The following is a 23,972-nucleotide window of genomic DNA, read 5'->3' as shown; positions in this document are numbered from 1 at the left end:
TCGCCCCTTCACATGCTAAACCGTTACTTAACGAGAAGCGTCCCAAAAGGCGCTTCTCCCTAACTTGAGCGCGTGGGACCCTTGGGACCCAGTTCCGTGTGAGTGTAGCATACATTATATAACGGGACTCGGGGAGCGGGCCAACACACGGGCCGCCAATACAATCGTGATAATACAGAGCATTGATTCCCCTTTTCGGTATCGTCTTTGACACCAGATGGCGCGATATTAATATTTAAACTTATTACGATCTTGGCCGGTCGTGATTCGATCGTTGTCAGTCCTGTGTTACTCCCCTTCCGTCACAGGGCTTTCCTACATAGTCGATACTAATTAGCGACGGCAGGCAGTCAAAGTTGGGACGGCGGGTCACAGAGATGGGACAATAGTTACTACACTCACAAATAGTACCGCAGTCTACATACAGACAGTGTCACTAAGAGCTAACTTTCACTTAAGGCTCTCAACATGAGAACAAGTGTCCGATCCCCTTAACAACAGCGGGTTGTGTTCTAAGAGTTGACATAACGGAAGCAAGACATTTCTTTAAAGACTTTGAATTTCGTATACAGGACCTTTGTGGTACTTTTGGTACTTTGAATCTACGATTCGAAACTCCTGTTGAACTTGACATCCACAAACGGGACATTTACTTGAGCTTGAAAGCCACACACAGCTCTGTAGTGTTGAATTCCACTAAATTCTTCACACAGCTCCTACTATCGGTACCAAAATGCCGCGCTCATTTATGGTGAAGAATTCCAAAAGACGCCCGTCCTTAGCAAAGTCCGACCACGTCCAACAACAGCGTACACCTACAGGTAATTTTAAATTATAATTATTCATTTTACTTTTTATTACGATTTATTTCTTCTTCATCTAATATCCTTCTCATCACATTTAACTTTTGCCTCAGAGACTGTTGACAGTAGGTTAGTCACGTGTGTGTATAAGTTGATTCTGTACTAGACACCTGTAGTTGAGCTATCACTTTCATAACTAAAGCATCAACCTGTTTAATTGTATCCGGGCTACACAAACGGCAAATTAATTATCAAATTGGGGAATATGCGTCAAGCTCAGTGCAGAGCACCGGCCTCGCCTAATAACATAATTGACAGTTATATTGTAAGTTATTGACGCTTCTCTGTTTCATGTGAAACAGTTAATGCTCAATATGCCCTAGACTGGATGCGTACAATTTGTTTAAGTTCAGATTTCATGAATTGAAATCAATTTATTATCGACTCCTCCGTAGACCGAGATTTTTGACTGATGGATAACAGAATAGTATTAGTTAGGTACTGCATCGAGAAACCGACATCGAACATAGAGGCTGCACAATTAAACGATTAATAAAATGTGGGATTACGAGATAACACACTTTTACTGTCAGAATTATTTTATTCCTTCTTTTTAATTTTTTATAATAGTTATAGGTAATATGATATTTTTATTACATAATAATTCTTTGTGATATTTCATTTACTAATACATTGTTGTCATTGTTACATCATGATCCTTTGTTTTATATTTAGTATAGATATTATATATTACGTAATTTATAATTTTGATATGAGTTGATATGACAATTATAATACATGTACTAGTTCAAAACTGACATTGTGTTAATGAATTAAAAGCTATAAGTTAAATTTGCTTCAATAATTACGTTTATTAAAACAACCATAAATACAACACAAAAATACAATACAATTTATTTTATTTTACGTCACATATCTGAATCATCATTAATGCAAAATATTTTACATAGTAACAAAGATTTCAAAATCAAAAGCAATATTTTACCAAATCTCGCCTTTGAGACTATTTCAAGAGTCTAAATGTCGTAGTCACTTATACTGTTACAGTGAAAAAACCTAGACATTTATAAAAAAAGGTAACTGTTCTCTTATCCTAAGTAGACAACCAGCACATACATTTTACTGACAATAGGTACAGTATCAATTTCATAAATCAAATTTATAAATCAAAGCATTTTATATCCATATTGCTGTGTAATATTGTCGAGTTGTTATCAACACTGATTATGATATGAGGAGTTCTTAATGAATGAGAGTTACTTTATGAGAATAAATGGTATGTAAACTGTCAATCTGAAGTATACAGCTGTACGTTTCGTCACTGACGTTATCTACACCGATACTGGTGATAATGTGAGGCAAAAAATTTTTTGTTTCATAAAGTATTTATACATATGGGAGTATGCTTTACTTTTAGTACAGAACAAATTTCGTTGGTATGTTTAGAAATTAGACTGAAAGCTAGGTTTATTGTGATATGTGTTCGGTATGTGAAATGAATGGCTGCTGGTCAGAGCGGTGAAATATGATTTTACTATTAATGAGAGGAAGCTATCGAATTACGATGTAGTGTGTTAAACAGGTGGCTAACATGAAATGAACAACCACTGATAATTATTAATTACACGCTTCATTTCTCAAAGTATCAACGAAAACTCGTCAACTATTTATAATGATGATCAAATGGATTATAGACAGCCTCCATATTCAACATCCTTTATATTAGAAAGATTATTGGGATATCACTGGTATTATCCCACCAACGCTGAATGATAATGAGGATGTGTTCATTATAGACTATTAGATATGATAGCTCGTTATACATGTATATTCTATCAGCTTTATATTAAAGTACATACAGTTACCATAAAAAGAAGTCATATAATCATATCCACTTGTATTCCTAACCAACGATTTCAGTGGTTTATTATTTTTATACCGTATCCATCATTCATTCATTCATTCATTCATTCATTCATTCATTCATTCATTCATTCATTCATTCATTCATTCATTCATTCATTCATTCATTCATTATTTGCATTCATTATTCATCATTCATTCATTCATTCATTCATTCATTCATTCATTCATTCATTCATTCATTCATTCATTCATTCATTCATTCATTCATTCATTCATAATATTTGCATTTTTATCCTATCACTCATGTCACTTATCGAATAAATTTCAGTTAACGATTAACTATTGTTGATACAGAAAATTTTCCTTAAGTCATAGTTGTGAAGTAAAGATCACACAATAAATCTTAAAACATACATGTTAATACTTAGATTATACAAAAATCAAATGATTTGATAATTACGTGTTCAGTTAAAAGCTTTAGCTGGATTGATAGATATATTTAGTTATAATATATATGGTATACATATATCGTTAATCTTACTAAGTTACTAAGATAAAGCCAACATAATCAATAAAATTAAGTATTGATAAAATCAGACAAAAATAGAAAAATAAGGTGTGTATGAAATGATACAAAATTAGAACATGGTGATGACAAGATAAAAAATTAAGATATCTAAATAATCCACAGTATGATCTTTAAAACTTATTTATTTCAATTCTATATTGTAAAATGTACCACAACTACAATATTAACCTGTCACTACTTTATTACTATGGGTATACTATGATGTTGTTGACCAACAATATCGATAACTTTAAAAGACACCACAACTAACGTTAAATAGCCACATAGGAACTTTCCGACTTCCATTCGGCAATGATCGTAATTTCTATGGCGACGGATTTAAAATGAAGGCTTGCTTGCAAGTATCGACTTTCAACAACTGCTGTACAAAAGTTAGGAAATTAGTGTAAATATTCTTTGATATAAATTTATTTCAACTATATCTACAAATACTAACGATATCAGGGTAGAATCTACCTTGACAGTTTGCTGCTAGTTACATATAGTGTGACTTTAATATTTATCACAAGAATTATCAGATTGAATTATTGACACTAATACAGAATTTATGTTAAGGATGATTTGGGTTTTATCTATAAACATCGCGTAGCGAATATGGAAGCAAAATAAGCCACACTAGTCACTTTACTATTTAAATCTACTATTCAATAATTTGTAGAAATGTTAATTGTTTTCAGACGAAAGTATAAATATTTTATCAGTCACGTATGTGTATTGAATATTCCAGATTACGATGACGTAGTGATAACATTGATAGGCACTGGCATGAAATAATATTATGATATTTGTTACTGATATGAAAAAAATCTTCACAATACGATAACATGATAATGATAAAACAATAGAACACAGCATTGTATTATATTCGATAATCTAAACAATAATGCAATCAATTATATATTAGTGTAACAAAAGGGATATGGTAATGAGATTTGTGCCTTTAACAGGATGTTCACGTCGAAGGATTTCAATGTCATGCAATTCTGCAAATCATAAAGCGGTAGTTTTCAAGGGTATGACTATATGAACAGTAAAGAAAAGTTAAATGAGATAAAAAAAGTATAGCATGTAAAACGACTTTGGAATAAAGCTTTATTTTGAAGGGATTAGTTATTTAGAATTAGAGAATATGTTAATAAAATGGCATTATGATGGTATTGTCACACTCCAGTGATAAAGAACCCTGTATATTACATATTATCTATTTGATAGAGACATGTTATCTAATCATTTATTTTTGTATCATGCTATAGAATAATATATTTTTGTACCATGCTATCTAAAATTATATTTGTGTACTCTATGAGAAATTTTACATTAAATTTCAATCGTTATGATAACCTTCATATATAACCATGAAACCTCTCTGAAATGTGTTACTTTTACGAGCTTTTGAAAGCATTATTAATTTATTTGCGACCGAAAAAAAAATTCATAATATCCTGCACGGAATAGAATCAGTGGCTGGGAGCGGACATGAAATAAATAAAATTATTGCGTGGGAACGAAATACTATTGCGTGGGAACGAAATACTATTGCGTGGGAACGAAATATTATTGCGTGGGAACGAAATACTATTGCGTGGGAACGAAATACTATTGCGTTCGAACGAAATATTATTGCGTTCGAACGAAATATTATTGCGTGGGAACGAAATACTATTGCGTTCGAACGAAATACTATTGCGTTCGAACGAAATATTATTGCGTGGGAACGAAATACTATTGCGTGGGAACGAAATACTATTGCGTTCGAACGAAATATTATTGCGTTCGAACGAAATAATTATTGCGTGCGAACGAAATAATTATTGCGTGCGAACGAAATAATTATTGCGTTCAAACGAAATAACTATTGAACTCATTATCATACTTGGATGATATGACAGTAATCATGCCACCGTAGTAATATAATTAAGATATGGCCTACAACTTATGAAACGGCACCTTATCTAAAAAAGATGTTTGCCTTATTTTTAATGATTTAAAGTCTTGTGTATTGTATTATACTTTATATATCTAATGAAATACACGTACCTATGATGGCGAACAGGGGACACTATACAATAATATTTCGTTCGAACGCAATAATATTTCGTTCGCACGCAATAATATTTCGTTCGAACGCAATGATATTTCGTTCGCACGCAATAATATTTCGTTTGAACGCAATAATATTTCGTTCGCACGCAATAATTTTATTTATTTCATGTCCGCTCCCAGCCACCGTAGGTCGACTGCTGTGGAAGACAATAATACTCTAGCTATTTGTGGGTATTATGTAAGATGTTGTAACAGAAGGTGACAAACATGACAATTTGCTACTTTTCGGATGTAATGATTTCTTACAGGATTTATTAACACATTATGGTCCTTCAGGAACAAACAGACGACAAACTGTTTGTGAATTATTACCAGAAACATAACTATACTAATGTTTCTGTTATTAACTTTATTTCAACACAACAAATTAATACCTTATTCCGAACACACAGTTGGCTTGAGTACAGAATATACAGAATTTATCTCAGAATGCTACCAAAGAAATGATACCGCTTATTAATGTTATTTCCCATTTGCTTCATCTCATACATTTTAATTGTTTCTTATTGTCTAAGTCTAGCATAATTTACATGTCAAAGAGGACGGGGGAACGTTTTCGTCTGTAGCATTTTCTATGTTAAGTGAATTGTTTGAACAATATTCTATAAAATTTTGAAAAACTAAATGGCTTGTTAAAGCAGTAAAAAACACCATGAACTGGCATCATTCATCATCATACCTTTCCCGAAAAATGATAAATCCTGAATGTCCGTCCACAGTTGACATGTACCTGTTTGATAATCAAGCCTGTCTGTGTTTTCTTAGCAAATGGCCTAAGCTATCGCTCTGTTCAATGAGAAAGTAAGTAGGAATTTGGTTTGATCTGATATAGTTAAGAACGACAACAAAGGTTTGTAAATCTCGTGATGAAACTACTGTAAGGAAATCTTTCTAACTTTAAAAAAAATCAACGACCTATTGCTCATATGTGAAACGTTATCAAACTTGAGGTAAGTAAATACTTCAATATGGCATTTCTTTATTGCTCATGAAAAAGATGTTTCTTGATTTCTTTTGAAAACTAATAAAACCTCGACAGATGTATTATATATCATATCTTGTATGAGTTTCCTAACGAATTGAAGTACATATACCAAAGAATTTACAAAATTTCATAACCATGGAAACTGAACCCAGTAACTAAACAATTTTGAGCGCTATGTAAGTATGGTTTAGGTACAACAACTTTGTTTTCGAAGTCGAAGGTATTATTCCACGGCCCTGACGATCCTCGGTAAATCCCTATCGGTGTGGCAATGGTAATTACCCGTAAAACTTCCTGTGACGCCGATAACTAACTGTACTACTCAGTTTTAATTAACTGTTCGCGAGGACAAAGACTATCTAACTACATTATGTACCACTTATATTTTCACGCGACGAACGGCCATTTTAGCAGATCAGAAATTCACAAATCAGCCATCCTTGTTGTAGAACCATGAATTATGTATTCTCGATACCTGCTTGGCACAGATGGTAGGTAGGGCATCCCATTATACTATATACAAGGTAAAGATTAGCACCAGCACCAGGCTCGAACTTTAACGGCAATTTAGGTCTAATTGTTTTTGCTTAGTTTGATTTATATCTCAGCAATGTTGTCATCCGGGGAAACAGACTTCGAATTCATCTGATCAAAAATGCATGGGATGATGATTTGTGTTTTTGTCACACCGCATTAGTGACAGGCGGGATACTTTCTTTCAGCTATAATTACTGAATGTCATGTGCAGTTATTCTCGTTATAATGACATTTTTGGGGGCAATCTGTAGTGCTTTTTGTTACAAAATGTAATTAGAGTACCGGTATATAATTCTCGTTATGCAATCAAAGTTTTGGTCCATGGGATGACTCCCGTTATACTGTCACACAGAATACATATGGTCAAACAAGATGACAGGGTCGCGTAATGTGAAAGTCGTTAGCCTGTCACGCACAGGTAAATATAGTCACGAGGGAAAATTATATGCCCAATCAAAATTCCCTATCGATGGGTTGAATATACTACCGGATATATGTATTAATAAATAGAATGTAGCGTTTTAAAAGTTGATCAAGAGCAATCTATCTGAAATCCTACATTATATTAAAGGGGTTTACAAATCAAATCTGATAGAGTTTTAATAAAATATTTGTGACGAGCAGGGCCGTCCATTCTGGGAGTCCGGGGGGAATACGTTTGGCACTCGGTCGTGCTTACCTTGCCAACATAGATCTCGTCAAACAGCACACGCGAGCTCTCTACCCCCGGATTTGATTCCGGTCCAGATTCTAGTCATTTCACGTCACCCTTACATCCAGGATTGCATGCAGCTACCTTTTTATATGTTAGTGAATTAAATATAAATGATTTGTGTACTATGGCCAGAGCCGCCCATGACACATAAGTGGTGTAGTGTGCTACAGGGAAAACTTTTATAACTTATAGAATTTCAAACGTGAATTAAATATGAATGATTGATACAACGAACAATTTCATTGGGAACATTTATTATTGCATTGATACGAGAGTGAACAAACAATATGTCGGAAGGAATATTCAACTGATTAGATAATGAGGTTACACGATAGCGCCATCTATTGATATCCTTAGGTGAGGCGATAGTTGTGATCTGTCACGCATCAGTGATCATACTCTGACACCCCTAATGCGTTAAAAATCAATTTCATGATTTAAAAAAAAACCACACCACTTTATCTCATGTGACCCGGCTCAAATAAACCAACTCATGAGTATACGGATTTATCCTCTTGTGATCTACGTCAGGCAAAGAGTCCTATTCCTTAAAGGATATGAAAACATTTGTAGGTAAAGTAAACCAGACGTTCCTGCAAAAAATCGTCGACTGCCTTTTAGCCGTTAGGCTAGAGTATAACATTCAATTCAAATGCAATGCAATTACAAATTCAAAACAATAATTGTCTTTATATTATTGAAATGTATACAGATAAAGTGGTCGTGTTCTAGTAAAAAAGCTGTATTTTGCGAGTATGGATATGGGCGCTTAATTTTGAGCTTGCCTTATCACTTTTGCCTGTTTTTCTCACACAAGAAACGTGATTCATTTTAAATACTTTGACCATGTGGCCTATTTATTGGCAACATCCATAAAACAGTATGGAAATTATAAATTTTCGTCTTTACTTAGTTAAATTAATTTTTGAAATATTGGTCAATATAACAAATATTTTCGACAACTCCAGGATAAAACACTACATATATCTGGTCGTGCTTAAATAATGCATGTTTTTAGTTATATACAAATCGTCCACTGATCATAAATACCCTATTTAGCTATATCCAAACATCCTATCTACACTGATCAATCAATACTCTTTATTCCATCAATCACCAAGGCAAACAAACGGGGGAAAATGGAATTATTGTCTGAGCTTTAAATTCAATCACATACATATCCACGATAACATATTTCCAATTGTTTATGCGGCAATTCTCGGGTTTTAATAATTGATATACTTATCATTGGGCCATGTTGCAGAGCCAAATCAGTCGGTGTTTTTTTATAAACTTAGATATTAAACCAGATCACCGTTACAACATGGCGACCAGTCGGCTGCCAGTGGAGACACTAATGCAATTATTGTCATAGACACTTTTTTATATACTTTCTGATGAGATTAACTCGTTTTTTTCTATGTTATATTTAGAAATACAAAATACAGGTAAGAAGAACATCATCAGATCTATGTGATCCGTAACTCTATCAATTTCAATACTAAATGAGTACTAATAAAAGTTAATAAGCACTGCGAAATACAACACATCCCTGCTGATTGATCGATTTTGTTTCCAATGTACAATTGTATCTATTATATACTGAAAAGATACAATTTCGATTTTTACTGATTTAAAGTCAGATTTGTTCAAGACTTCCTATTTACATCTGTTTGTTTGTTTAATTAATTAACGTCCTATTAACAGCCAGGGTCACGTAACGACAGCCTTCCTTGTATACGGTGTGTTGTGTGTATGAAGTGCGAGGTGCGTGTAATGGGAGACTGTGGTATATAAATGTTGTGTCTTCTTTTACAGTAGAACTCTTACCCTTTTTATAGTGATATTTCACTGAAGCATATAATATGACCTTAACTTAGTCTAGATTTGATGATGGGTGTCACTGTAACCTAGATTTTTATGGTGTCAGTGTGACATAGAATTTATGGTAAGTGTCACAGTGAGACCTAGATTTGTGCAATGCAGATTATATAAATGTAATATACATTTGAGAATTCATTTGTGTATAGGACCATTTGTATATGACCAAGCTGAATGTCAACGAGCTCACATTATATGCAGAACAATCCAGTGTTGTTTTTACAAATTTCCCTATATTTTAAAGTTGATATTTTTCCAGCAATTCACACAAATAAAAGTGTCGAAAGATAAGTGTTTGAGTATCATATAGAGAGTTATAAAAGATGAGTTCTTTCTGATAATGACTTAGAAAGTGCAAAATACCTCCAAGTGCGGAGAAAAAAAATGCATTGATATGAAACCTCACACTGTCTTGTCTGAAGATATGTCATGATCGTACACACGTGGGCATCACGACATCGGGCTTTATGTTTTATTTCTAAGTTTAGCTGTTTTTAATGTAATATTATCTATCTTTATTGTATATTCTATGTTTAATGGACATCATGACCAATTCTGAAAAAAATATCTTAGTGACGGTAATAAAAATATAATCCTGCCATTAAGACAGTCAGCTGTGAATCGTGTCGGAGTCTGATGATGCGGTCTGTATTATGATCTCGCGGAAATCTCGGGAGTTTCATTTAAAACTTTCGGGACCAGTTAAGGAGTGATTCTCACATTTGCGTCAGCATTAAGCTGATGTAGCTGTTATTTTTCTCACCAGCGAGGCGTCCAAAGTGATGCCACACTGCAAATCATGTCTTTTACTTTTGGGTGACAAAGTATACGCATTAAGTATTCCACTGTAGAAGGTTATACCACCGCGAAATACCAATCTACTGTAGAACAATACAGACTAGCCAGATAGTGACTTATGGGATCACAAAGTATAAGTGACCTTATCTGATTAACGTACATGTACAATGAACGTGTACTGGTCATAGCTGATGGTCAGTTACTGATGCTGACCGCTGGCAGACCCCTACCCTGGGTATTGTTAGAGTAGTTTGCTTCTCCTGAACCGCTATCAAACACCTCCAGGCACCACAAACATCTGACATGTATTATGTATAGACAAACTGTCATAATTCCTAGCAAATAGCGGATTCTTTTACCACTTAAATGACACAATCGGGAAATCAAACCACCTGATTTTTTTTTCGGTGAAAATGGTTCGTTTCGCCAGCAATTAGGAGCAGTGAAAGCGAATCTATTGAACTACAGATACATATACCACCGCGGACTTTCCACGCAGTGATAATGCTTTCTTCACCAACAGATTGTCAAACGTTACTTAAATGTCTTAATATGGCGATTTTTAAATATATATATAGTATTTGTTAAGATTACTCAAAGCTGACGCAAGATAAAGGTGATATTAAAAAAAATTGTGATGTTAAATTTGTAAGGAAAGGAATAAAGTAATGCCCAATGGCACTTTAAGATGATGTGATTCACTATTTTCGTAACCTTTGAAAATAGCGGGGTGCTATTTGATAAGATGATTCTATGATTGTTTGTTTAAAAGTGATTATTATATCATTGGGTCATAATACTTCTGCATGAATAATCGTATCTGTTACAAAATAATAACTATGAATGATATTTGTTGTGTTGGGAAACCTTATGTTTTGTGAAAAGGTTAAAACCGTTATTTTTAGATATTCCATATCAGTTAATCATCCTTTGAATAATTATGAGTTTATTAGAATATACGTTACCTGGTAGGGAAAATTTGTAATTTGAAATTGTCTGTAGTAATTGCATTATTAAATCTCAGCACTTGAACCATAATTTGTTAATTGATTTTTTTTTTTATTATGATATCATGAAAAATTGAATATAAATGAAAACATTGCAATTGATTGTCTCTTTATGTATTGAATTTTCTCTATATTTGATTTAAATGCTTATATGTGATTGTACTACATCCTTACTTGGTTACAGTGTCTCTATATATGACCTGCAATGCCTCTCTAAATCTGATTGAGAGCTGAGCTATTTGATTTGATAGTCCTGAATTTGACTGGAACCTCTTAATGTCATCCTATTTGATTGGAATTTGAAATCTATTTGTTATAATTAGGTATATAATGATAACTTAATATTTTGGTTGTGCTTGAAAAGATCTATATTTGATTAAAATCGTTCATATAACTATTTGGGAATGAAACAATTTTGAATTTGATCATCTACTTGAAATTTTGAAGTAGCTTATAAAATATATGCCCTTTTTCATAGATTGTGATCCAATGTAATCATGTACTGTATGGTTTTTACATTCAGCGATTATAAAATTAATTTTATAAGTAAATGCCTGTCATTAAAATATATTAATTTTCGCAAATTTGGATAAATCCGCATATTTAACGAAATTGAAAACCTCGCGAATATTAGAAACTTTACAGTAGTAGGTATGTAGATTGTGCCGTTGGAACACATATCCGAGACTGACTGGCCGTGGTTCAGCATTCCGTATTCGTTTGTATCATTTGATGCGCTTTTAGCAAAGTACACCAAGTGTATCTGATTTAGATATTTCAGTATTTTTGGTCCTATAGTTTGCGACTGTGTGTCTATTGGTCCACACATACGTGTATAATATAGGGTTATAAAACTGCCGTTGTTTCTGGGGGTAATCGTCTGGAAGTGTTTGCAGTATATTTGATACATGCTCAATAGGCATCATTACAAAAAAGCTATATCTATCAAAACGTCTGCATTAAAATGTTATCTAATTAATTAATGGAATATTTCACATGTGGACGTTGATTGAGGTTGAGATCGACTGATGCTGGATATTTGGTAAGCTTCCATTAAGGAAACTACCTATAAATCTACCTGAACGTCACCGGCTGCTATAGGTGATATGAACGCGGTTTGTTAGTGGAGATAAACACATCAAGTATTCATGGCAGTACCAAAAGGCAGAAAGAGCGATGATTGAGTAGCGGTATTGATGACTTTGGCCTTTAAAAATACATGGGACCACTGAACAGCTTTGTCGGAATGACAGCAGAAAAATTAGAAGGTGAAAAGTTACGAAAATATACTAATGTGACAGAAGCACGTTATGCGGAGCTATTGGAGTGTATCATTGGACTTATAGGGATCGGGTTGTCTTTTAACCTGAAGCTACAATAGACATAGGACCATGTAAGCCTCTCAATGTCATCCCAGTATAGGAACAACGCCCGCACCGTTCACGCAATGTGTAAGATTTAAAACAAACACACAAAGCAGTCCATGATATTGCTTTCTTTACATGCGATAATAACACCTTGGCGAGTAAAACGTTACAGTACTGATTGATGATACATTTTGCAAGCTAACTTTTGAGAGCGCGCACATAACAACGAACACAATGCATGCTGCACGACCGAAAAATCACTAACGGCAGTGGCGCGAACTGATTGCCTGTAATTTGTCTTATAAATATTTGATAAAGGAATTATAGCCATTCCATGGACAAATTCACTTAAGCGGAAAGATTGTTTCGTGTCACGACGGTATAGGCCGATAAATATTCATATGACAGCAAATATACTGCATTTATTCTTCCAATCCCAAACGTATTGTTAAAATAATTATATTTCACAATTGGGGGAGAAGGGAAAATGGTTTCGTGAATAGTGAATGGTGTAATAACAAATGGAGACTGATAAGTGATGTTTTATAGTGATTGATAAGCTGTACTACCATATCTGTCGATAAACATAACGACACCTAGGAATCGGAGAGATTCCGATGGAGAGGAATGTACTCGGAGGGGAAGAAGGGGGTTGATAGGTAACGAGTTAGAAGGTAAAAAGAAGGCTAGAAAGGAGAAACGGGAGATAATGCAAGTCCTAGACAAAAAGAGGCTGATCGGCATAAAAGGATAAAATATTTCGGGCGAACCAATAAAGGTTAGGAACGCTAGGGTTTAAATGGTTTTGCGGGAATGAATTTAGCGCTTGAGGGAGGAAGAGGGGATTTAGCTGTAAAGGGTTTAAGGCTTGAGGAATGTTGCATCTAGACCTCAGGAAGACATGTTTTGAGGGAGACTATAGGATTTAAGAGATTTAAGGGTTGAAATGATGTCAGAAGATGAGGGGTAGTGGTGATGAACAACAAATCACTAGGAAACATTGTTTTGGAGACAAAGGTAATGCGATATAGTAAGTAATGTTAGATTTTTATATCTAGCTGGGTGACACAGTGATAACACACTCGTCTTCCACAAATACACCGGGTATTTCCGGATGTTAAATAGTAACGGATCCAAAACCCGGCTACGCGCGTCTTTTCACGTCACTTTAACTCGCCCATAATTAGATTTATTGTAAGATTCTATCCGGTCCAAAAAAGCTTCACTGATATTACTTCTGATTTTTTCCCATGTATTTTCACGTTTTAAAAAGCGGTATATAGTAAACCCATGTATCAATGTATACACTTACATATTAGGGGGCGATACCAAGTATCGGATGCTGCATTACAGCAGTACTTTGTCTGCCCTGCCGACATCACTCTAACATGTTTCTGCTGACTTGGTGTGAGAGAGAGACGAGTGGTCGCGCCTCAGTCATGATTTAAAATCCGAGCTCCGCCGTGATAGTTGGCCTTGACAGATACCGACCATCTAGGGCTCCTTTCATTTTCTTTTGACTCAATAAACGCAGCGATATTCTTTCCTGGAAGCAACTGACTCAATAAAGGAAGCCATTATTTTAAGGAAAAGTTCGCTTTGATTCCCTCCGATCGTTTTTATCTAATTTAGTTTTGAGTTTTATTTTAAATAAAACACTAAATGTAAAGTGGTTTATTGAATATTGTGGGATCGTTTAAAAAGCCAAACTATCGCTCACACAACAAACTAGAGCCTAGTGAACGTATAACCTTGACAACAACAACAAACAAAAAAAAAACCAATAACATTCAGAAAAAAACTAAAATTGAAAAAGGTCATCAGAGGACTTGATTTGTATTTTTTTTAAATAGAATAGAAAAAATATATTCTATTTTTCATTTGTAATACACTTTATATCATGTTAAATTCATTGGTAGACAATTAATCCAGCTATCTTACGACATCGAATACATAGTAATCTGCTAAGGCAAACTGCTGACAGGGCGACCTTTCTCACGCGACCTTTCTCATGCGACCTTTCTCACGCGACAGGGCGACCTTTCTCACGCGACCTTTCTCATGCGACCTTTCTCACGCGACCTTATCCATTAATACGACGTTAAGCTACAACCAGTGTTTTACCTTATCTCAAGTGTGCGATAAAAAATGTTCTCATTTGAATAAAATTACTGCCTTTTTAATTACAAAAATCATCAAATCTTTATTATATTTATTTTTTCTTCACAGAAAATGACGACGTCAGCTGTTACTCGCACTCGTCAAGTCCTTCTTTTGTGGAGTCTGAAAATAGTGATGACGTCACCATGGAAGCAAGCCAATCGAAAAATGGAACTATCGAACCCGTTACTAGTACCCACAATGGTAAATATAAACAAAATATTACGTTCATTTATAATTTGTCTTCTAAAAGAGTAGACTGGAGAATACGAAAGAGTCGAGGTGGAGGTGGAGGGTGTGTGTTGTGGTGGTGAGAATTTATTAGCAAAATGGTTTTATGTCTTTATCAACTTGATTTGCATTATTTGAGACAATCATTCAAATATGGTATATAGCTAGAATGGTTCAAAGATTATTTGCACGAAAAATAAGAAAACATTTGGGAATACAAATGGCCTCAAGGAATGTGTTAGGATATCGAACAGTTATCCAATTTGGCCATATTGTCCGGAGTTGACCACTATTTAGTTCCGATTAACCAATTGCCTTGTTGGTGACGCGGGTGTGACTCCAACACATTAAAGTCCATAATTAAATGAACTAATTGTGATAATGCGCCGGTTCTTTATCATCTCCGACAAAAGCAGATGGCCGAAATCTCTACCATCAGATTGGTGGGATTCATCCGCCATGTCTGCGGAGGGTTACACAAATTAGTCCGCTGGGTAAAATGTGGAAGTTATTGACCATAGTCCGTGTCTTGGGTGTTGGGCAGACGATACTTCTATCACGTGATGGTGACAAATGGCATACCGAGTTTCCAGAAAGATTGGAGTCTCGATTGTTTATATCAATAATGGCCCTGGCTAAGGTCAAAGTGACCTCTGCTATGTGCAATGGTGTAGCGAGTGGATGGATGCGAGGATTTTCCTTTTGCTTGAAACAAAGTTGATTATGTTTGCAGTAGCTTAACTATTATGTACAAATAACCCAAGACAGAACCTTATCTTGTAAATTCACGTGATCAACCACGTCTTTCCGCAGCGTCCGAAACAGAGTCAAATAAAGCAGTTAGTATTGAATTTTGAAGACTACAATCTGTGAATGGGAACATATCACAGCTACCACAATTTTGTAAATCACGCACTTTTTCATTTCTTTGCGATATTGCCTTATCTTGTCAAGTACAGATTTGGATCAGTTGCTATGACGCCAAAATAGTCCGTGTCACGCAGAAGTTTGGTCCAATCTGTGATACACCTGTCATATTAGGCTGATGTAAAGCGGATAAGGCTCCGTAGGGCATCTTTAACGAAGACAACAAGTTTCGAGCGCTCAAGTGATAGGTTGGTTTGGATGTAAATTACCGAGCAGGGATTCAACTGGGGTCGAAATAACCATTCTTGATATCTACATCTTGGAATAACTGGTATCTGTAGTTCCGCTGAGACCGTTAAGTTACCTCATTTCCGTAATGTCTATCTGCTTTTCGTGTGGATTCTAGACACTAACTATGAATCAAGATCAATCAAGTCTAATATTGACCAATGAAAATCGTTGGTGTGATTTAGCGCGGTCGGCCGCACTGAGCTTTATGAGCGTATCAAGACATTTATGCGGCAGTAAAAGGTACGCGTGCTATGCAGACTGGCAAGGCGCGCCCCCTAGCGGCGTATGATTGGCCAGGCGCGTGTATACTCCCAATCTAACGGAAGGATTCATTTTTAATGAAGTAACAACACACACATTCTATCTACAACAAATGCTCAGCGTCTGAAATTTGATTAAATTAGGGCGCTAATGTTGATGGCATCTTGATGCTAGAGGAAGCCTCTTGTGTAGGCCATACGGCTCTATAAATCTATCGACGGAGCCTAATTTTGGCAAACCGGGACCTTGCTTCTCACGCGAGATGCTAGTTTACGAGAATTAAAAGATAAACATGGCTATTTAATGCCGCCTCATAGCCTGCCAGTTATTGACGCGGTTTACCACCCTTGCAGCTGACCTGGGGTCAAAGTCTCGTGCCGTCTGTCACGTCCAATCCGATACATAGATATCAATAGAACGTTCTCACCATGGTCATGATTGGTCGCTCTGATTTATCCAATCATGACCGCATGGCTTACAGGCCGTGTACACATTATCAAATCTTAAATCAAATTACACGATAAAACTACTAATTCATTATAAATTTTATTTAGAAAAACAACTCACAACTGTAAAAATACTTATAATTGTAATTTATCGCAAATGGTGAAAGACTTTCATTTGTAGATAACTAAATGTTCATTATAGACTATACCTGGGCCATCTGGAAGAATAAGCGGTCTCTATTATATCGCATCCCCGACGCCGTTCTCACAAATCCAGGTCAAACTTCCGTCAAACTGCAAAGAAATGAACTTTACCAATAGCTTAAAAGGATTTTTCTTAAACAAACACTCTCGTACATTTGGAAAGTATTCATTTCTAAACTTCCTCGTACAGTACATTTTTGTATATTAGAAAGTCTAAATCTACATGGGTTTGGGTTTTTCCACAGTTATTTTTGTTACATAGAACCTATCAGTACTCACTGGTTGAAAGATGGTTTGACACTATCAATATTCCAGCAAAGCTCTTAAGAACCGGTATGATATAAAAATAAAGAATATTCCTATGCAATCTTTCGTTTAAAAAATCTACTTAAATGAAAACCCCACATTTATTCAGCGATGAATGCTAACAGGGGGAATTCGAAATTATATAAAGAGACTGAATCGGATTAATCATTGATGACCATATAATTAATAAGAGTGGTCGTCGAGTGTTGAATTGGTTTCGGGTCTTTTTGCTTCTGTTACACGTATACTAATTTGAAGTGTAATTTCCAATTATTCTTGGGTGGTCGAGCCAGTAACGCTCCGTATCTGTGTCTCGAGTTCGAATCCCACGTGGAGTAATCCAGCTTTTCTGCACCTCATTGACATGATACGTCCTTATATGAACCCGCCTGTTAACAGGAAGTTTAAGAAAAAAAACCAAGCCAGGATGAAATGCCAGACGAAAGTTGAACCGATATTCCGAGTACCGTAATCTATTTGATATCATAAACATGAATATTTGATGAGGTTGTGTTGCTCTACCACTCACTCACGGGGTTTGTCATGGTTTAAAAGGACATTTATTAGTTTGAATTATTGAAGAGTTTGGGTTTGCATCCATCTCGTATCTCACGATTCATGTGACGCTTTCAATAATGCAGAGATTTTTTCCAAGAAATGCTGATATGGAAGTGATTTCGCTGCCATATATTCGCATCTGTTCCGCGTTCCTAAGCAACGTCAATTAAATATGATTTGGTTAGGGTCTCATATTATGGGACATATGGCTATGTTGGATATAGAATATAAGAAATACTACTACCGAAATGTACAGTCGGGTCTGATTTAAACACCTTTATATTAGATTGATTTGGACACAAGTTTCCCTACTTAGTTGAGAGTTTTCCATTTGTCGTGTAACGCAATAAAGCAGTCAAAATGCAATGATGACCACAAAAGTAGATACAATCCTTCCGTTCGCCAGACGGACTCTAAGTAACTTGACGCTTTTGATGAACTAGACTACAAACAGCCTGTCTGAAGCTTTCACTTAGCTTCATTCCTTCCGTCAGTAGGAGTTGAACATTCATATTTCAAGTAGCCAATGAAATCGCTTTAGTACTAACTTCGCTTAGAATAAATTACCGGATGGTGTTTGTGTCAATTGATATCAGAGCATGTCAAAGATTTAAAGCAATGTATTTGATTTGTTTACTCTAGAAACAAAAAGTTAGAGATTATAATTATATGTAGGCCAAACTCAGCTATCCAACGATGCAGTGTTGCGGATAATTGTACATGTATGTTGTATAACAAGTAGATTTTAGTACAACAAGGTGAATGGTCAGTTACGCCTTGCGACTTTATGTTTATTATATTACCTGTTTGATTCCTAAGATCGCCTATACACTGAGGAACAATTAAACGGGCATTAGATGTTATTGTCACCGACATTACATAGACTTAGATGTATGGTACTAAGCAGGCATGTCACGGCATATATCACGACAGAATCCATCAGACAGATACCTAGAGATACTAGAGAATAATTGGGTGTCGGGGATCAAATAGACTTGTCATTAATTCTTTAGTTAATTCCACGTAGGACCAGCGAGGCGTGTTGTCGTTAATATTAAGTGGAAGCATTCAGGCTTGTATTGCTGTAGGATCACAGATCAAAGCCATCAGTACACAGTACAAAATGTTACTGTTGTCATCAGGTACTTCAAATCACTTTAAATCCGTAATAATTTATTTTTCCTTACCTGCTTTCTATAACTATATTTTTGTCTTAAAAAAAAGTTGCTCCTAAAAAGATCTTTATTTGATGCTGTCTGCACAACATTCTTGGCCGATATATTACGATTTTTAACGCAACGGGGTTTGCTCTTACCCGGCGCATGGCATTTAGAGATTGCAGACAGCAGTGTGTCAGTTAAATGTGATAGGTCCGAATATTCAGTAAAACAACAATTTAGAAAATTTAGACAATTTTGTGCTATTTTAATAACACACCACAATAGAAAATACAGACTAAGGTTGATTGTTTCGATAACCAGCATCAAAGTCTCTCGTGTATATGCGTATGCAAGTAAGTGTGTATTTTGGGAGATCGTGGTATATTCGGTTTGTAAATCTATCCCGTGCCCTTTAAAAGCAATATTTCAATAGAGTATGCTGTTAAACACATCGCTCAGTACACCATCATTCGGACACATTATACTGACAGCGGACAAATCACTAGTCGCATTCCTTTTTTGCTGAATGCTAAGCAAGGTATAAGGAGGAAATAATCCAATAAGAGAACAGAGAAAATGTTAAATCCCAAAGTGTTAGTCGCCTTTTACGATTATGATATAATCAGGTGTTATTTAGCGTTCCACATGTACCTACAAGACAGGTCGCCCTTAAGTGTAATTAAGGCATTGATAAAATCTTACACAAACAAAACAACACCAATGACACGGTGCATTAATTATCTAATCATTTCATTCCAGACTTCCTACACAGATTTATTTATTTGTTTCAGATCTACACATCACAGTACACCAACAGCGAATCAAGGAACTATTCCAGCAGTACCTTCGCTGGATGGACATCACCTCCGATCACGTGATCAGCAGAGGAGCCAATGATGAGAACTTATTCAACAGTCTATTTAAAGAAACCGAGATAAAGAACCTGAGTAACAGAGAATGCACGTTAGCCACAGAGGGAAAGTGTGACTGTCTCAGAACCAAATTTTGTTGTGGGCCATTCGGATTACCATCTCCCACGGACTCTTCCGATTCATACAAGGGGTTCCGGGAAGACGGCGATCACATGACACCCTCCATGAACTTTCGTGACTCTCAGCTTTTTGGTTCCGGAGAGGAGGAGTTTGCATCTCACAGGACGTTCCGCTGCAAGGAGTGCGGAAAGGGGTTCAAACGTTCGTCCACACTTAACACACATATGCTAATTCATAGTGATACCCGGCCATACCCATGTCAGTACTGCGGCAAGCGCTTCCATCAGAAATCAGACATGAAGAAACACACGTACATACACACAGGTAAACATACATGTTAATTTGGCAATTGAAATTGTGTTAATTTTTGTCTGAAATAAACACGAAAGCAAGTTATAGAATCACTTAGTAAACTTTTTTAAAATATGCAAATGGAAAGATATCATTATGAATATTGGTTTCAAATACAATTCATATTCACAGTCGATTTATTAACTACATGTAAACAGATGAATTTTAAAGCAATCACAATACATTAAATGCAGATTTAATTTATATTTTATTTCTTTGACAGGTGAAAAACCTCACAAATGCTCTGTGTGTGGAAAAGCCTTTAGCCAATCCTCAAATCTAATCACACACACGCGTAAACATACGGGCTTCAAACCTTTCACGTGCGAGCGATGTGGGCGGAGCTTCCAGCGGAAAGTCGACATGAGGCGCCATCTGGAGACAAGCCATCGTCTGATCTAGGGCCGTAAAGAGTCATATTTGTTAAATGACCGCTGTAATACGAACTTGATTAAAAATTCAACGATACCGAGCATTCATACCACAACGATTTCAGTTATGATGTCTCCTCATGGATGCTTCCTGCTTACTGACGTTACGAGTCCAGAACTGAATCGTGTCTTAAACCCGAGATGTCGTGAGGCACACATCCCTGGGGAATCAGTCTTAAATAATGAGTTGCCACTCTGGTGGATTTAACCTTTACGCATGAGTGACCACATCAGAAAAAGCTTAAGATGTGCACTAGCATCAGTCATGCTTTCTGAAGTTGAATATGACCATTTACAGCGAATGCCCGACAACAAACGTAAATGACGTCAGTGCAAGCAAACAACTGGTTCCAAAACTAAATGATCAAAACTTCAATGTTTTACGACAAAACATTTGTACAAACAATGGTTTTAATTTATGTTAGTCGCCTATATTTAAACTCATTCAGGGGTGCGTGATTTTGATATTTGATTGAAGGTACCTGTATGTGATAATTACATTTTGGCCTATCTAAAATCAAAATTGTGATTCCGTCATAGATACAGCGATTTCTACCCTCGTGTTGATATATTTGTTGTTTTTATTGAACAATTGTATTAAGTAAAATGTTATTTATTTATTTATTTATTTATTTATTTATTTTTGCGCTTGTGCTGTAAAATTGAAGAGCGCTTATTCACATAATATATACTCAGAGTTTAAGAGTTCTAGATCCCATCTATGCCATTGTTTTTAGCTCACCTGGCCCGAAGGGCCGGTGAGCTTATGTCATAGCGCGGCGTCCGTCCTCCGTCCGTCCGCCCGTCGGTCGGTCCGTTAACATTTGCTTTAAATCGCTTCTAGCCCAATAGGAGAAATATAGGTAAAGCCTTTAAATTGCTACTAGTCATAGAGTTCTGCATGGATTGTTACCAAATTTGGTCAGAAACATCCTTGGGGGAAGGGGAACAGAGTTTGTATATATTTGGCTCTGACCCCCGGGGGCATGAGCGGCGGGGCCCAATAGGGGAAGTAGGGGTAAATCTTTAAATCGATACTCGTCATAAAGTTCTGCATGGAATGTAACCAAATTTCCAAATTTGGTCAGAAACATCCTTGGGGGAAGGGGAACAAAGTTTGTAAAAGTTTTCGATCTAACCCCTGTGCGCAGGAGGGGCGGGGCCCAATAAGGGAAATAGGGTAAATCTTTTAAATCGCTTCTAGTCATAGAGTTCTGAATGGAATGTAACCAAATTTAGCTAAAAACATCCTTTTTGGAAGGGAACATAGTTTGTATAAATTTTGGCTCTGACTTCCCCCTCCCCCCCAGGTGCAGACGGGACGGGCCCAATAATGGGAAATATAGGTAAAGCCTTGAAATTGCTACTAGTCATAGAGTTCTGCATGGAAGGTAACCAAATTTGGCCAGAAACATCCTTGGGGAAGGGTAACATAGTTTGTATATATTTTATAAAGAATGGGTTCCAATAGGGAAATTAGAGGTAAATCTTTAAATTTCTTCGGAAAAGAAACAATGATCCAGTAAACAGAACATTACTTGGCATTGTAATAACCAAGTGAGCGATACAGGCCCTCTTGGCCTCATATTTATAGAGTTGCTTGGTGTGAACAATGAAAGCCAGTTTAGTTTAGGTAAATAACTACGTATTCTGTAAACTATCGTAATTTATCTCTTTTTTTTTATTGAAATAAAGGTTTTAAGCAGAGCGAAATCTGAGATAAAAAAATGCCGCAAAAAAGAAAACCAAAAAAAAACAACCTAATATATCTGGGTAAATGGGTCCTAAAAATGTTCATCAAAAGTGCAATTCACAATTACTTTGCTTGATCAGGTAGAAAGTTAGGACTTTAAATGCAATATGGCTTTCTGCTTGATGATTCAGTCAGAATTCTAAAACTTTTTAACAAAAAAGGCAACTTGATATCTCTTATTTGTGTTTGAGGAAAGGTTAAGTCGCTAAAAAGCTGATAAATATCTTTTTAAATTGTTAACTGCTATTTTTTTTATCTCGGCATTTTTGTTTTTAAATTAGTTACTCTGTGGTGATTCAGTGTTGCCGCATGACTAGAAGATGTTTATCATGTAAAACAGGCGATACTCTCGACTATGTTGTTTAGTAATTAGTAAACACAAGTGTCTAGTCCCAGATAACACAGCGTGGAGGTCTGTACTTTTTCAATAAGTTATGCAATATTTTTCATCTACTCGATATTCTACTGGTTTTTTATCATTATTTTACAAACATGAATACGTCATTATACATATACATACTAATTATTTTGCACGATGTGATTTATTGATTGTGTGTTGATCTCAAGTCTGATTACTGTCCATATATGATACTGTCTAGTCATTGTTTTATGAAGTTCTTTATGTATATATGGACCGTTTTAATAGCTACCGTCAGTACGTCCTCTGCTGAACTTATTTATAAATTTGTTATTATACGTATTTACTTTTTACACATTCCATGACAGAATCTTATTTAAATTAAATGTGATCAAACTTAATAGGTATTCTTTGTGCTTTTTTAATATTCCTCTCTACTCAACTTATCACATCGTTCAACCATATAATTGGTTTATTCTTTCCATTTCTATTTACCTAAATATGCTATAACATTAATATATCTGAAGTTTGCGTGTAACAGACAATATATATTGGATGAAATACTTATGTGATACGTTGGTTTGGATTAGCTGACGAAGTAATGGAGTGTAGATTTAAAGGAAAATGCTAGTTGTCAAAACGTTTAGTTTTACTTAAAAAACAGCAACGAAAATGGATAACTTCAGTTAGCGATCTCTTAATGATCTATTTGTTTTTAGTTCTTCACCGATCTAATTTTTGCGACCATGAAATCGAGAAAATACAACATTCCCGAAAATAGCAGTTTATACAGTAATTATACTTTACTCCTTTATGATACTTATTGTAATTGAAGAGCGACTTTAAGGTTTCTAGGGCTCAATATGGCTGTCACATATTGCATGGGTGGTTGTATCGTAAAGACATTGTGGTTAGATCAGTATGTTCTAGA

At 35.6% G+C, this 23,972-nt stretch overlaps 1 protein-coding gene across 1 annotated transcript; it reads left to right on the top strand.

The window, feature by feature from the left end:
* The first annotated feature begins 254 nt into the window (after nt 1-254).
* On the top strand, nt 255-23,427 carry LOC138321903 (uncharacterized). The gene is made up of 4 exons (XM_069265920.1): nt 255-821; nt 14,902-15,036; nt 19,948-20,472; nt 20,723-23,427. Exons 1-4 carry the CDS (start codon nt 734-736, stop codon nt 20,899-20,901), a joined length of 927 nt encoding a protein of 308 aa, XP_069122021.1. The 5' UTR covers nt 255-733; the 3' UTR covers nt 20,902-23,427.
* The last annotated feature ends 545 nt before the right edge of the window (nt 23,428-23,972 follow it).

The sequence above is a fragment of the Argopecten irradians genome, chromosome 4 (genome assembly GCF_041381155.1).
Source record: "Argopecten irradians isolate NY chromosome 4, Ai_NY, whole genome shotgun sequence".
NCBI lineage: Eukaryota > Metazoa > Mollusca > Bivalvia > Pectinida > Pectinidae > Argopecten > Argopecten irradians.
This window is presented reverse-complemented; position numbering and strand designations above follow the sequence as displayed.